This window comes from Mugil cephalus, chromosome 12 (assembly GCF_022458985.1).
Source record: "Mugil cephalus isolate CIBA_MC_2020 chromosome 12, CIBA_Mcephalus_1.1, whole genome shotgun sequence".
Classification (NCBI taxonomy): Eukaryota; Metazoa; Chordata; class Actinopteri; order Mugiliformes; family Mugilidae; genus Mugil; species Mugil cephalus.
Window position 1 is genome coordinate 22,078,753 of NC_061781.1, and position 16,480 is coordinate 22,095,232.

A 16,480-nucleotide genomic window follows, 5' to 3' on the forward strand; every position below is an offset into this window, starting at 1 on the left:
CTGGGTTTCCAGCTCGGCTGTGAGCCGCATGCATCCACACTGATCATTAACAGCAGCGGGGATGCACTAAACTCTGGAAAATTGTCTCTCTCTGTGAAGGTGGGAAAGCATCGCGGTAACAAAGCCGGCGAAGTGATGAAATCTGAAGGCTAAATGAAAAGGAGATGGAGTGTCGTGCCGAGTGCATTACTGTTCCCCCATTAATATTCCAGTTGGTGTCGGGTCGAGAGTGGGCTCTTCAGCTGCAGCCGCGGCTTTGTTTTGGTTGAGTTGTCCCATACAACACCGAGGGCGATGGTGAGGAGCAATGCACAGAGAAGTATTACATCGCGGTAGTTTTAGTTTCATAATGCCTCTATGAAGTGGAGCGCAGAGGCAGAGGGGCTGCTTTGTTCTTTGTTTGGAGAAAACTGTCAGAGGACTCTGACTGGAAGCTTGTAGGTGAACAAAGTAGCATAATGCACGGCCAGAGTCTGACTAAGTGAGTCCTTTGCATGGCTCTGTGGTCATTTTGTGTTCAGTAATCCATCCTAAAGAATGAGCTGGATGTAAGACACTAATCTAAAAGAACAACCTCATGCCCACATTTGTTTCCAGCATTCACACACACAAATGTCAGAAAAGTTTAATAAAGAAATTTGTTAATTCTTGTTGGTAAAATTTCCAGCAATCAGACAATCAGAACACCACTTTGTGATTAATTACCAGAGCTAGGGCCTTTATGAAAGTATCCAACTGCAAACTGTGAGGAAGAAATAAGTGATAATGAAGTTAATAACAGATTACTGCTCCCAGAGGGAACGACTGTGAAATGACTGTAATCACCTGTGCCCAGCTTCACCAGTGACGGTGAACTGTTTTGGTGTCTGTGCTGCTCTTTCATACAAAGACCCCTCCCTGAAATCAAGTCCTTTGTCCCCAACGTGTGTTCGCACACCAAAGAGATCACATGTACCGAAATAAAGCCGCATCCTCAACACCTACGCACAACAGCAAAAAAAAAAAAAATCCAAATTCTCACCTTTAAATGCAGTTATTATGAAAAGATAACTGTGTCAAACTTTTTAGCTGCAGCTGGTTCAATTATTTCTCCAAGCTACAAAAGCAATTTAGGGCCCAATTGTGTGGCAAAAATCATTTAGAATAATTGTGAATGATGGGGGGGCGCTACACAAAAACGCAGGTGGTTCAACCGTTGGTCAAAAGCACTGACTCAGACTCTCTTTTGTTTTCGTTGGGGTGCTAGTTCTGTGCAGGAACCACAGAATTAAAGGTAAAACTAACGCAACAGATTCACTGTTGACTGAGGAGCTCTGAGCTACTGAGCCTCTAAGAAAACAGGACCAGCGGCCCTGTAGGAAACTGATAATGCAGATAAAGCAGTGCCGGTTTCACTTCGACACATGGTTAAAAAACACTTTTATTAACTCTTCAGCAAGTTCTACGAACAGAATGTTTTCATGCAAGTGAGAGACTCTAAGCTTCTGCAAAAAAACCCCCCAAAAAACGAGCAGATGTTCATACTGACATTAGAAGTTTGGTGTCTTTGAGCGGTCACAGGACACACTACTTCTCCATTTAACTTGTTTGTTTCGACTGGTTCACCACATGCCCACGCATGAAACCAGTGTCGTCACGATTCCCTTTGCATCTCGGTTAAAAAACCCAGTTAGTAGAACATCCAAATATCCAACACCGATGCTGCTGTTTCTCAAAACACAGAAACACAACAAAATAGATTTATTCTCCTCTATTCTCCTTAAATAGCCCTACACTCGAAACCCCATTGACTAAATTGTAAAGCCATACAGTTCCTGACTTACATCAGCATAACATTATGACCACCTTGTGAATATTGTGTCTCCTCATAGAATGGACATGAGGGTTTCATGTGGTGTCTGTCATCAGGATGTTGTTAGTGGGCATCGTTTTTTTGAGTTCCTAAACCATTTTTGTGTGTGGAGGGTCATTACTAAGGGGTGGGGGTGTCTGGTCTGGTCTAGGTGGGTGGTACATGTCTAAGTAACATCCACATGAACGAAATGCCAGGTCCAAAAGTTTCCTAGCAGAACATCATATTGTAACTTAACTTCTCCTGTCAGTGGTCATAATGTTCTACCAGATGAGTGTAGGTGCATTAACAGCTGCTCTGAACACTTGTATCCACTCACACATTGGTCGTGAAGATGCCATAGATGAGGTCTTGCTCGGGCAGGTAGAAGGTGCTCTGCAGCTCGTTGTAGTAGAAGGGGATCTCCCCGGAGCGGGAGCAGTTGAGCCGGGCCTTCATGAACGTGGTCCAGGTGTCCTCCAGGAGAAACCGGCCGCCCATGTCGTTCTTGCAGACGCGAGCCACGCGCGAGTAGACCGTCTTGCCACAGTCGTGCTCCACCGCGTTCTCCCTCAGGAAGAAGAAGGTGAAGAGGCCGATGTCGTAGGCAGAGATGAAGTGGGGCTCTGCGGGGAGGAAGGGAAGGCGAGGATCATTACGTTGACTCCAGGGAAACAAATATTTGCAACATTTATCGTCTGCACGCTGTGGCTCTGACCTCTACACTCCTTATTATTGAGTGCAATAAAAACTTCTAAATTCCACTGTTGCGCTCCCGTTTGAGGCGGCCAGGAAACGAGCCTCGGTGTCAGATGTGTAAATGAGGGGAGACGCTAGAGAAGGGGAACGTAAAAAACGGCGACTAATAAATCTGTCTGATGTTTTGATGGTAAATCCATGGAGCTATGTCTGTTTAACTGGATGCCTGTTCTGCTTTTTTATTGCCGTAGGAGACACAGCGAATGATTAATGGTCCTTCCTGCTGGGTTGGGATATCAGGTAGAGGAGGCTGAAGAACAGGGACGTTACTGTCATTGTTCATAAATACACGACTCATCAGCGAATACTAATTCGATGCTGAGAGCGTTGAGGAGGAGGAGAACAGAATCGCACTCAAGCTAAAGATTGAACATGTGCATCTGCATTAGTCCGACACAGATCAAAGCTGATTCGAGATCCATGTGGTGCTTTCATGGTCGAAGTCTTTAATGGCAGTGACAGTATTTAAATTGACAGCATGTCAAATCCAAATAGATTAGTTTAAAGTAAAAAAAAAAAAAAAAAAAAAATTACATGCACTTTTATAGTTTGTGGTAATTCTGGATTAAAAATAAATAGAATTTTCAATAAAAAGCATCCAACAAACTTCTTGTTCTATGTGTTGGTTTCCCGACATAGACTGTATATAAATATGGATGACTCGTCCCCACTTCCTTGCATTGGCCAGCCTTTTTTTTTTTTTTTTTCCTGGGGACACAGGTGGCGCCATCTTGCATCAATGACCCAACCACACTTCCTCTAGACTCATTCGCGTTTCTGTTTAATTAATACTGCAGTCTGCTTTACCCGCACCAGTTACAAAGAAATGCTAATTCATGTAATTATTTTTTTCCTACTCACACAATCCTACGAGACTGCTTTATGGAGAGGTTGGCATGGCAACTGTTAGTTATCATGAGGCCACATGTTTCCTGTTTCTGTTGCGGCAAATAACTAACTAAAACAAAACTTATCAGAAAAAATGACAACTGAACATACATCAACATTATATTAAGTACCTGCACTGAAAAAAATAAAATTGTTGGACCAAAATTACTTCAATTTAAGTTTACAAGTTAGATTAGCACAACTGATTTGAGTCAGATACAATTAATAATTTGAGTGTATACATTAATACAACTTAAATTTAAGGCACATAGACTGGAAGTTTTACATTTTTACAAATTGATTATTTGCTTGACCCAAAAGTAAAATACTGTTGCTAACCTAACCTAACACTTTGACTTGAATAAGTGTAGAAGGTTAATCGAGCAAAGTGTAATTTCAAAAAGTGTAATCCACAAAAGTACACTGCTATGATGAAAGCAGAAAACTGAGACTTATGTAAAACACTACTCCAACAACTACACAAACACACTTGTAAGTGCAAAACCATCCCCATCATGAAAAAATAATATTTTACATTGACTTTAATGTTTTAGTTTGACCCAAGTCCCATCCACTAACATGGAGGGGGTGGAGCTTATCACCTATACTGGAACTGGACACCAGGGGGAGCTCTACTGGCTTCAGCTTCACTTCAGAGGAGCTGTTCCTCTTTATTTACAGTCTATGGTTTCAAAAGCACAGAACAGTGTTGTACATGCTGAATGTGTTAACACAAATGTTTTGGTAAATATCGAGCTGAGCACAGAATTAAACGCTGTATTTGAAAGATTAAAAACCAAAGCTCGAGTATTAAGTTTTTGAAAAAAAAAAGAGGAAACACCCATTTCTGAGCCGTCTGTGGCTTCATCGCTCCAAAGATTTGTTTTCTCCTGCTGTGTTTTCTTTCTTTCTTTTCTTTTCTTTTTGTGTTTTAATAAAACAACGTCTACTTGTGTGAATAAATGATGAAACAGAGGAAATACTCTTCCGCTTCCGTTTTCCTCTGGGACCCATTTATTTTAAGTGATATCGCCCTCACAAATCATGTACAAGCACAAACAAGTATATAAGCTTAATTTGCACAGATACATGCATACACATAAACCAAAAAAAAAAGAAGAAGAAGAAGAAGAAGAAACACAGAGAAAAACACAGAGGGGAAATGACGTGTAAACGGCAATGATAAGACATTGCCGGGGGACCCTTTTATTTTTTATTTTTTATAAGAGAATAAAATTTCAAAACAGAGCAGGAGGAGAAAAAACTGTTGTCCACACAGCTGCTGTCGCCCTCTGCTTCCATTTCCAGTGTGATAGAAACAACCGGTGGTCGGACAAAAGTACTAATGAAGGAATGAAGAGACAATCAGCTGGGGGAGGGATTCAGACTTTTTGAGGTCGTAATCAAGTCGTATTAAAAAGGAGCAGCCGATGTGGAAGACCTCACACTCTGATGATGGTGGAATTTCTGCACGAATGCATAACGAGCACGTTAACTACAGCCAGTAATCTAATCAACTTTACATTGCATTTAATGAAGCGGAGGTTCTTATCAGTTCATCCGCGGTCTATATTTTACATTTTAAATGGTGTGAGGAGCAAAAATGTCATTAAGAAAACAGAACATTCATTATGAGGCTCATTATAATTATGCAAAGCGCCCAAATGTAGTTTAATGTTTATATCTGTGACAAAATAAAATGAGTAAAACCTTTCTCCAATATATGTCCACATTTAGACAGCTAATTGGTGCTAACAAGCATGCAGCTGAACAAGTGAGTGATGTCACGCCCGTTGGGTCGCTGACAATTACTGGAGCCGAGGCTGAAGAGATAAGCATCATAATGCTTCTTCCCCAACAGCTTAAGGCCAGGAAAATTGTGATTATGCATACGTCCGCAATGTAATGTAAAGGGTTGTGCATATTCAGCAGGTCCAAGCCACTATATGGGTGCAAACCAGAGCCTTCCTGTGTTTACGTACTGGTGTTCATGCATATGCACCGTATATGTGGCAGCCAAAGGCCAGGTGGAGCAGACAGATTCTGCATTATAGTACAGAAACTGCGTGGGTGCTATAGTGTTGAGTTTTTTTTTTTTTCGCCTGTTCCCTGCTGAGTGGTTAACAGATTGTTCAATCTGGCAGGCTGGTTGGGTGCTGGAGGAGTGGAGCTACTATCTGTAACATCACATGATGCTTTAGCTCAAACACAATCAGTGGCAGAAGGAGGAGGGCTGTTTAATATTCACACGAAGAGGTGCTGCAAGAATGCAAAGATTACCTATTAATGATCGGGGGGGATGGGCAATCGCTTAAAGCTTCATTATGTCCAAACATTGCAGATTCTCTAACGAACACTAGTATTAACCAGTTAGGAGCCCACTCCCAATTTTTTCTACTTTATTTAGTGGTTTGTTCTGTTACGGTTACTGTAGTCATTTGGATTAGTTGTGCATTTGTTTCCGTTGTTAAAGTGGCGATCTGAAAGATTTTCTTGTAAATAAGTTAATGCGCTCAGTACAGTTACATTCATGTGAAAAAAACAAAAACAAAATGAGTTATTGCCTTAATCTGACTTCAGCTGGACAACTTAAGTGCATGTAAACACGTTATACAATTAAGACTCGAAGATAATGTGACTGGGAATTGATTTCTCCGCCATGTATACGCCTTAATTGGACTTTAACTAGACAACGCATATGTGCTCATGTTACACAACCGCTGTGTTGGCATATGAGCCTGGAACAAAAACATCCAAGAAAGAAAGAAAAAAACTGAAAAAACAAAGAGAAGGTAAACAGAGCCGGTAGAAGAACCATAAGTAGTGCACACATTACATTACAAGATTAAAAGAGCTGAACTATCATCCATCTTGTTGTTGTTTGAAATGCCGGTCTGCCATATGAACGACTCTTATTTATTATATGACGTAGAAGGTCAACGGGAAAAGTCACATATCGCCACCTAGTGTGGAGGAGGAGGACATGTTCCGTCAGTTATTCGATTGTCTCCGTTGCATGTAAACTGGGACAAGGACCTCATTCAGAACGTTGAATTTGGAGCATAGCTCGAATAAGCTGCACATGTAAACACAATTATGAAAGTATTCTAGGGTTTATATATTTTCGCTACATTTGTTATTAACTGGATGTGGTAACATTTGTGGTGATAAAAATGCAGGATTAGGTTACTTCTAATGTAATCTGTATGTCCAGATATACAACGATCAGGTCTGGTCTGGTCTAGGTGGGTGCTACATGTCTAAGTAACATCCACGTGAATGAATACCAGGTCCAAAAGTTTCCCAGCAGAACGCTGAATCGTCACAAGATGGTTGATGTTATTTACTTCTCCTGTCAGTGGTTTTAATTTTGTGGCTGATCGGTGTATGAATATTAATGCAGAAAACTAAACCATCAGCAGATGGGTTCACAGATCGCTGCTTATGCCAACAGAACCTTTCCTACTGTTGCAGGTTCACACTGACATTTATTAATAAGGCCTTAACCCTTCCTGCCCTCATTGATTGGAAACAAGTCTACAGATCAAGTGAGAACAATCATTTTCGTCCTTTTTCTTTAAACGGTGGTACAGTTTGAAATATATTTAAGGTAATAATGGAAGAAGAAGAAGCAGCCGCATTGAGCTGTCAAATGAAGAGCTGCAGGGAAGAGGCTGCGCACCTCCAACCTCCCATCAAAGTAACCGAGAATCAAATCTCATTTGCAGCTATCAACTCTCACCAAATCAAACAGGACATAAATCTTCCAGATTGCCACTTTAACCTTGAGGTTTATCAAAGAATTAACTATCTATACGTAGAAAATGGTGTATAGAAAGGTTCGAGGATTATCACTTATAGTAGTGACAAGGATTCTTCCGGAGAAATCATTCTAACAAACCCATTTTTAAATCCTCGAATTGCGGTAAAGTCAGCACTTCTGTCCAAGATCAGCTGTCAGAGCTTCAGCAGAGAAGAGAAGAGAAGAGAGAATCCGTAGAGGCATCGGCGGAGTAGAAGGGAGAACAGTGAGGCTGAAAAACATCTCGTGTACACATGTATAAATGTGACTGGGTGTCAATCAGTTGGCAGACAAGCAGCTGATGATGGTGGAGCATGAAGGAAGCAGCTCGTGTCAGTCAGCTCATGCAGTGAATCCTCCACCTCAGCTAGTGCTGTGCAGAATATGCAACATGTCGTAGGTTAAAGAAATTACATTTAAATGTGCGCGGAATACGGATAAAAATGACAAACTTGGCAGCGTTTAATTTTCGACAGAAGATTATTTTGCTAATGCAAATTAAATCTCCTATTGCAGGCTGAGACCGAGGCACAGAAATATGAATAAATATGTTGTTGAAAAAGTCTCCAGAGGGTTTGCAAACATTGTTTGGAATATTTCTCAAACGACTCTGCGGCGCCTTATGACATCCAGATGCATGAGGAGAAACAGTTGGTCAGCACCTGGCAGGCCACCAAACCAATAAGGGAACAGATTGATTAGATCCAGGACCACCCCCCCGCCCCCACCCCCCCACCCCCTCCTCCTCACTGGCTTCGGTTCTCCTGAATTGGAGAGGCTCAGAGCTGGAAATGAGATTTTCATTCACACCCCAAATCCGCCGGGACCACAACTCCATAACCCTCACAGAATCAGCCACGAAAGCAATGCAGGCTTTGACTGGCGGAGCGCAGGGCAACATGTGTGCTTGACTGAGTGCATGGCAGCTGTGATGCTGATGAGGACATCGTCTACTTTCTTTCTCAACTCTCCTCTCCTCTGTGTATTTTAAAGCGCACACACACGAGCGTGACACACATGGAGGCACATGCTGCTTGCATATGGTCTAAACGCATATATATACACACAGGTACGCTCGCATGCACTCACAGGCTGCATGGTGTGAGGCATGCTGGGTGTAGTAATTTCACCCTCTCCCTGCTGTGAGGAATAATTACACCGCTCAGTAACTCCTCGGTCTGTCTTCTCCTCTTCTCTCTCATCCTCGTCCCTGTCCTACAACTCTCTCTCATCCCACCTCCATCGCGACCACACGCGCCGTCACACTCTCCCACCTTTGCTCGCACTCGCGTCTTCCAATTTGTGCCTCGTGTCTCTCCTTCGCTCTGGCCGACTCTTTAAAGTCGTCCTCGTCATGGGCTCGTCCCGTTGGACAGATGTGCAAATATTTTTTGTTTAACTTTTACTCTGAAGACGGATTCATTGATTAAGTCGTCGATCAAAACAAAAATGGTTGTGGATTTGCTGCTTCTCTGTGTTTCATGACATTTTGAATTCAAAATTTTGGTTTTGGGCATTTTAAGTCTTAGATGGTGATCACTCGGACTCTAGGAAGTTGTAATTGGTGATGTTAACCAACATTTTATAGACCAAATATTAATGGATTAACTGTGAAAGATTAATCAGTCAGTTCTAAAGATAAATAATAAGTTACCCTGGGCGCTAGTTGTCTAGAAATAAACCAGGAGGTACATAACATATAATTGGAACTGGTTCCAAGTGGTTCAATTAATCAGTATCATTAACCTTCACGCTTATCGATTCCCCTTATTGATTCTTTCTGTGATCTTTACACCGTCCCAGTCCAGAAGTTGGCAGTAATGCACCTCAGAGTTGTTTGCCAACCGCCATAAAACGAAAGAAGAAGAAGAATCTTCACATCGAATCACACATCACGTGACGACAAGGAAGACGGATGGCGGAGAGGCTGAGACGGTCCAAAGTGTGGCTTCACTTCTCCAGAAGGGACTGTAACAGCACAGCAGCACATCTATGCAGCACCACAATTTCAAGCACGAGCGACGACACTACCAACAAGCTGAAGCATTGGTCGACGACGCACGGCTTTAAATACCGAAAGTGCCGCGTGTTGGACGATCTCCGGTGAACGAGTGCAGCTATCGCTAAGTCTCATCAGAGCAGTGTCAGTGAGGATCCAGTGACCAATTTCCTGTCTTTCTTACACGAGCTCTTATCTCTTGTCTAGACTCAATGAAACTCAATGAAATTTCTGTTGTTTACACGAAACCACGAACGCCTACTTTTTCTAAACCACAAATTCACAGGAGGAATTAATGATAAGGGGATCGATAAAGAATCGGATCGATAATGGCATCGGTATCGAATAAAATCCTATCGATGCCCATCCCTAGTTAGGACCAATTCATTCTTTTCACAATGGCCTTGACATAAATTTACTGAGTAAGCATGCAGCACAAACTTGCATGCACTGTAAGGAAACCAACAGCACAACAGAGACAGGAATGCAACAAATTTTGTGCAGCCTGGTCTGTACAGCTGGAAAGATTCCCTCAGGCAGCCATTCGGTTTTTCTGTTTTCATTGTGGCTACAAATGGCCGTCACAATAACACAACTTGTCTATGTAGCGGACTGACAGATTCCTCTCTGAAGTATAAAAAACCTGCATCGGTCCACGCACACAGAGAAGCACTGAATTGGCCTTTAGTCATCTGACACTGTCTGTGAGACAGAAAATGACTCTGACCTTTACTTCCAGAACTATAGACACTTAAAATAAATCCTCCTGCTTCGCTCCTCCGTATACCTCCATAAATCCAGTTACCCAAGTGTTCTTGCATATCAAAGCAACTTGCCTCTTTCACGAACGTCCATCTGCGTTTGTGCTGGAGTCAGGATTTGTGCGAATGAATTTCTGCTGCGATGTGTTCTCAGGAAAGAAAAGGCCCAGCGTCAGCAGCGGGGAGATTATTGACACCGACACCAGCGGGACTGACAGCATTTCATGTTCGCCGCCATTCCATAAATCCCACCAATTTCCTATGCCTACCTGTACTGTGTGTTCCACACAAAACCTCAAATCAAAACAGGCTTTGTAATCCTTTGAAGAAAAAAAAAAAAAGAAAAACAATAAAAGGAGCAGGCAGATTGATCTATCTTGGCTTCAACAAAAGAAGTGATTGTGTTGGAAGTAAAAGTGCAGACTCGGCCCAGCTGCGGCTCCAGACGGGATAAGGAGAACGCTAAGAGAAACAGCCGGAGAGTTCAGCGTTTGTTTGACAGTTTCTACAATGTAACCTTGTGTGCTTTGAACAGATCAGATTATGATTAGATTTCTCACACCTGACACAAACTGGTAAAAAAAAAAAAAAAGTTCAACCTTGTGAAACACTAACAAACCTGTCATAGAAACTATTCTGTACGTCTGCAAATTCCACAGAACTTTAGGTTTAACTGCTCTGGAATGAACTCAAGTCGACCGATAATGATAATAAATTCTTCTCTGCTTCTGTTTCATAACAGGAAACTGACTTTTGAACAGCTGGTTGGATAATACATGCAGTTTGAACTCCAGGTCTGGGAACGTCTGAACGCCTCTTCATAAATTTGTGAAACACCACACAAATCATTCATCCCTGCGATCATGGTTATTATTAATTGGCCGCCCCGATGATTAGCCCAGCCCTCATGTATCCCTCTGATGTGCCTCGCTGCCCGCCGTCCTATTTAACCTCTGTGATGTTCACTTCCCACTGTTAGTTTGTTCGTCCACCTTTCTCTTCTGCGTATCAGACGTCTGAAGCTGAAGGACAAACCTCAGGTTCAGGGCGCACGGTAATGAACCGGTGAGAATGGAGCTTTGGTTTGTAGGTACGCCGCATGTCAGCAACACACAAATACCCAGCCATAACAAGATGCAACACTTTAGCACATCTGAATAGGATTTTACATGACATTAATTAGCTTTGCAGCTCGAAACACACTTGGCAACAGATAAGAACGAAAGTCTGATTACTTTAGCGCCACGACTAGCAAAAGTTTTAAGCTTTTTAAGGTTGCAACTTCCTTGCATTGCCCAAACCGCTGCTATTTTCCCAGAGATATGGCCCAAACATTTTAGAACACTCCAATATTTCTTTCTACATTTTATGTAACGTATGCAGTTTATGTCTCTTTTTACTCTGAAATAAAAGCACAGACCAAATAAACAACTGAAGCCCTGACCAACTATACCACCAGAGGAAACTGATGCTGTTATAAAACTTTTGACCCTTAGTGTATATTAGTAATGAAATGCACTGACATAAAAGCACTACCCAAAAAGCGCGCCCGTGTAGAGCTACTTTACCGTTGAGCCATTTGGAGTTGTACTGGGCGGTCCGTAGTGGGGGTCTGCCACCCAGGCTGCGGTATATGACGGGGTCCCGGCCGGAGAAGTCGATGACGGTGGCGGCGTACAGCTCCCCGCTCTCCGTCACCACCGCCGTGGAGTTGTGACGGGGGTCGTACGGGCAGCGCGCGACGCCGTTGACCCGCTCCAGCACGGCGCTTATGTTACCCACCTGAGGTGGACGTAAAGATTGATGGAAGGGGGGTGAGTAGGAGGTTAAATCTACAGCGTTCTTACTGGATTCCTAGTAAATGACACAAACAAACACACGTACCTCTCGGACAGTACACAGCGGTTGGAAAGCATTGGTTCCGCAGGTCATGACCTCGGTCTTGTTCACCAGCAAAACTCTGATGTAGTTCTGACATTCAATCTGCACAGAAGAGGGGTGGTAAGGACAAAGCTTTCAAAAAGTTACAGTATGTCCAAAGCTGAGGGGGTTGGCTAAATACCCTTGGATGTGTTGCTGGGAAGAACAATGGACCAACTCTTCTAATACCAGACTGGCACGCAGTCAAATGCGTGCCAGTCTTCAGTGTCTGAAGCTTTGGCTCTTGTAGGCCCATTGTTTGAAAAATCTGAATAACCATTTGCAAAGCTCATTTGTGACATCGACACAGGCTCCACATCGAGTCAAATGTTTCAGTAAAAAAGATTCAAATCGGTCTTAACAAAGGCATGAAATTGATTTATTGGTCCTTGCTGCTAAGAACTGATGTAACTGTTGTGATGCTGGTTTCAGAGATCGCTCTATAGGCACCGTGGAGATAAAAGGTTCAATCAGTTCTCACTGAATAATCTGAGGACAGTGACGTCTATCAGACACATCTCAGATGTCTCACTGCGTCACCCCAGACCCTCTGGTGCATATTTTCTTCCCCTCCCCTTTGCCATCTCTCATCGCTGCGACAAAAACAACTCCTGATTGAAGGCTCTGAAATAGCTGTTCTGTACCGAGCCCTCCCATGGGGCCCCCACAAGGACCTCGCCACAACAGCCAGAAGATATCAAAATGGCCTTTTCTGTAAGCCAGACACTGCAGACATGAAGTGGTGTAATTGGGGGCGTGCTCGGGGTTACCTCTGTTTTGCCTTTGCTCTGACAGGACCTCCTGGTCTCCTCGTCCGGTGCCCATTCTGTCGCCTAGGAAACAGAAACAAGAAAAAAGTCCAGGGGTGACAAAGGGGCCGAAGAGCAGTCAGCCGAGTGCTTCAGAAGTTACGCAATTACCGACTGTTGCTAATACTGTAGGCATGCGCTAAAAAAGATGCATGAAAAGACTTTAACCTCATTGCTGTTTGTTTATTATGTAAACATGGCGACTAGCTCGCCGGCCAAGAGCTTTTTCGAGGGTAGCGGGCAATGCGCGCAACCAGGCAGCTGAAGGGCTGAGGACGGCATTAGCATGTAAATGGCTTTCTCTCTATCTTCTTCTCCTTTCTTCTCCCCTCTCTCGGAAAGTTTGCAGCACTCACCTCCACTCCGCCACTCCTTCCCCCCCACCCTCCCCAATCACTCCTGCCGGCCAATTATATTCCCGTTGATGGTCATGTCTCGGGCTTAATTAGGGATGCAGGCGGCAGATCTGCGCGGCTGCACTGCAAACACACTAATGTATGTGCATACACACAGGCTGCTTGGCCACCAGAGCAGCGCTGGCTCTTGTTGAGAGGGCTGCGAGATGTCCTGCGCTTGGCATCAACCGTACATGAGCAGGTGCCAGAGGACCCCCTGTTGCGGGTGTCACTGGCCTCATTTGATTCATTTCTCCCGCTATCTCCTCCCGTTCTCTGATGATCTCCGGGAGAAGAAGTTAGCTTAAAGTCTAAAAGATGGCCATTATATAGAATCATTCATCTGTATCGTTCTATCTGTGAAATATTTCTTTCTTTCTCATGGATTATTGCCACGGACGAGAAACAATTATCCAGATCTAATGAATCGCCGTGCCAGGAGAATTGGCCAGCAGGACGAAGTTATGGCCCAGTGCTCAGTGAAGCCTGCCAGCTGACGCCAACCAAGAGTCAACACGAAACTGGGTCAGAATTCCAGGAGCCAAACAAATGCAGTCAATAAAAATAAACCTGAGCCACCGCACGGCTTATCTTCCAACAGCTACTGTATTTACTGATGATATACACATGCCACTTTATTAGGGACACCTGTTCAATTGCTCGTTAACACAAATAGCTAATTAGCAAATCACATGGCTGCAATGTATGTAGAGGTGATCAGGTCAACTTGCTGAAGTTCAAACCCAGCATCAGAATGGGGAAGAAAGGGAATTTAAGTGACTTTAACCGTGTTTTTTACCGAGTATTTCAGAAACTGCTGATCTACTGGGATTTTCATGCACAACCATCTCTAGGGTTTACAGAGAATGGAAATATCCAGTGAGGTCAGAGGAGACACATGCACAACACGTCCAACCTTGAAGAAGATGGGCTACAGCAGCAGGAGACCACACCGGGGGTCACTCCTGTCAGCTAAGAACATGAAACTGAGACTACAGTTCACACAGGCTCACCAACACTGGACAATAGAAGATTGGAAAAACGTTGCCTGGTCTGACGAGTCTCGATTTCAGCTGCAAGATTCAGATGGCAATGGTTCAGGCTGGTGATGGTGGTGTGATGGTGTGGGGGATATTTTCTTGGCACACTTTGGGCCCTTTAGTACAAACTGAGCATGGTTTAAATGCCACAGCCTACCTGAGTATTGTTGCTGACCATGTCCATCCCTTTATGTCCACAGTGGACCATCTTCTGACGGCTACTTCCAGCAGGATAATGCTCCATGTCACAAAGCTCATGTTTCCAACACCTTGTTGAAAGTATGCTACGAAGAATTAAGGCTGTTCTAAAGGCAAAAGGAGGTCCAACCTTTTACTAGCAAGGTGTACCTAATAAAGTGGCCGGCGAGTGTAGCTTTTTGCTCTTTTCTTGATCTTTATTTTGCTTCAATTAAAGCTCAGCAGAAGAGACAGAAAACTTAACAGCAGAGATAAATCATGTGGGTAAAATATACGTGGACTATTCTTTGCTAGAGAACGTAGCTGTTTAAGCCTTTAAATGGAACTAAAACACTGTAAGCACATTTAATTAGAACTAAAGCGAGCTGCCAAAATCTTTCTGGGAATAAAATGTTGAGGTTATATTTACCCGGTATGTAAATAAGATCTCGTATTTCGCAGATCATGGAGCTTATCAACTGCACTTGCAGGAGTGGAAGTTCATGATTTTTGGATGATTGGCCTCTGCATAAATTGCCACTAATGAGTGAAAACACCAGACTGAACACTACTGCTATCCACGCCCTAATGAGCTAGACAAACATCTGCACGTCGTCCTGGGATTTCTTCTCTTTCTTTTAAACTTATATTTATAGACAATTCATGTCCGTGTGATTGTTTCTGATTAAGCTGCCTGAACAGTTTGTGCTGCCAAATCTCTGCAAAGGGAAATAGCTCTCGCACATTTTAAAATCTCGATTGTTTAAGACATAACTTAAAGCTCCACTGGTCAATAATGTTTTTATATAAATTCAATATGTTTCCAGCCCAGCCCCAGACCATCTGTGCCTATAAACTCTATCGGACATGGATGTTAGGTGTTAACGCGTGGAATGTGTACAAGCTGTGAAAACAGATCTTTCATGGGACGATAATGGTTTAACTCTTATGTTTGTTTTACAGAACATTTCCTGGAAGATTTAATCACAGCGATCGTCCTCGTTTGCAGCAGCAGACAAACTAATCGGGAGATTAGAACAAAGATAGAAATACGCAGGTGAAGAAAGAGGGATATTAGCAAATGGAGATCAAATTTGTTAAATTTTTCTTAAGTGTCGGTGGGGACCAAAGCAGAGTGAAAACAAACACTTGGGTTGTACCGCGCCACCTGTTACTTCACCACGTTCCCCATCACCAATAGAAACAGACTACTTAAAGTCACCCACACATGCTCCAAAATAATCGTCCTCTCCACTCCCAACCTACCACCTTTATTTAACACAGCCATAACCTGTAAAGCACTGACAATAGCACATGACCCCTGCCACCCCCTCAACCCATGTTTCACACTCTTTCCCTCCGGTCTCCGATACAGACAAATAACTTGCAAAAGGACACAGCGAGGGTTCCCACCATCATATCGCTCATACAACTGGTTGTGATGTTTGTGATGTTCGTGATATTAGGACTTGTGCTGGGTTTCATATATATATATGCGCTCAATGTCATATGTGATTTTGTGTTTGGTGTTATATATACATGTGCTTAAAGGTTATATGTTCGTATATGTGCCATGTAAAGCAAACTTCCTCCCGGAAGACAATAAAGCATGAATCTGAATCTGCCTCAGTTGCCCTCTAGTGTCATAAAAATATATAAATAAAATAAAATTAAAAAATAAACATGGCGTTTTCATTGCATGTTACTCAAAGATTGTCCACTTGGGGGCAGTAAAGGTGACAAATGCTTTTTACATCAACCATTGACTGTATATAAATATGTATTTATATATTTAAATATAAATATGTCTTCACTTCTTTCACTTCTTTGCATTGCCCATTTGGGGACCACACTGAGCGTGTGGAGACACAAGGAGCCCCGTTAACGAGGACCCCCCCCCCCTCACTTTAACACTTTCTCCAGACTTAACCGAATTTTTGTTTGATTAACGCTGCGTTCTACTCCAACAACTCCAACTCCAACACTTACCGAAAAAAAGAAAAGAAAAAAAGTTGGATGATACACTTCACTTTTTTTTTTAATGTGGGATCACTTCACAGAACGGTTGCCATGGGAACTTGTAGTCATCACGAAGTTAC

The 16,480-nt window shown here is 43.0% G+C and overlaps 1 protein-coding gene across 7 annotated transcripts in view; it reads right to left on the minus strand.

Annotated features, from left to right (window-relative positions):
• The window catches only part of sema5ba (sema domain, seven thrombospondin repeats (type 1 and type 1-like), transmembrane domain (TM) and short cytoplasmic domain, (semaphorin) 5Ba), a 181,226-nt gene that overhangs the window by 53,624 nt on the left and 111,122 nt on the right, over positions 1–16,480 (minus strand). For all 7 annotated transcript variants that reach the window (XR_007113843.1, XM_047600684.1, XM_047600688.1 and 4 more), the window contains 4 exons: positions 12,731–12,793; positions 11,925–12,023; positions 11,609–11,822; positions 2,172–2,457 (listed from right to left, as the gene is read on the minus strand). Coding sequence is in view for 6 of the 7 variants with exons in the window: in XM_047600684.1 (XP_047456640.1) it covers positions 2,172–2,457; positions 11,609–11,822; positions 11,925–12,023; positions 12,731–12,793 (662 nt within the window). In the remaining variant the exon portion in view is untranslated. The remainder of the gene's footprint in view (positions 1–2,171; positions 2,458–11,608; positions 11,823–11,924; positions 12,024–12,730; positions 12,794–16,480) is intronic.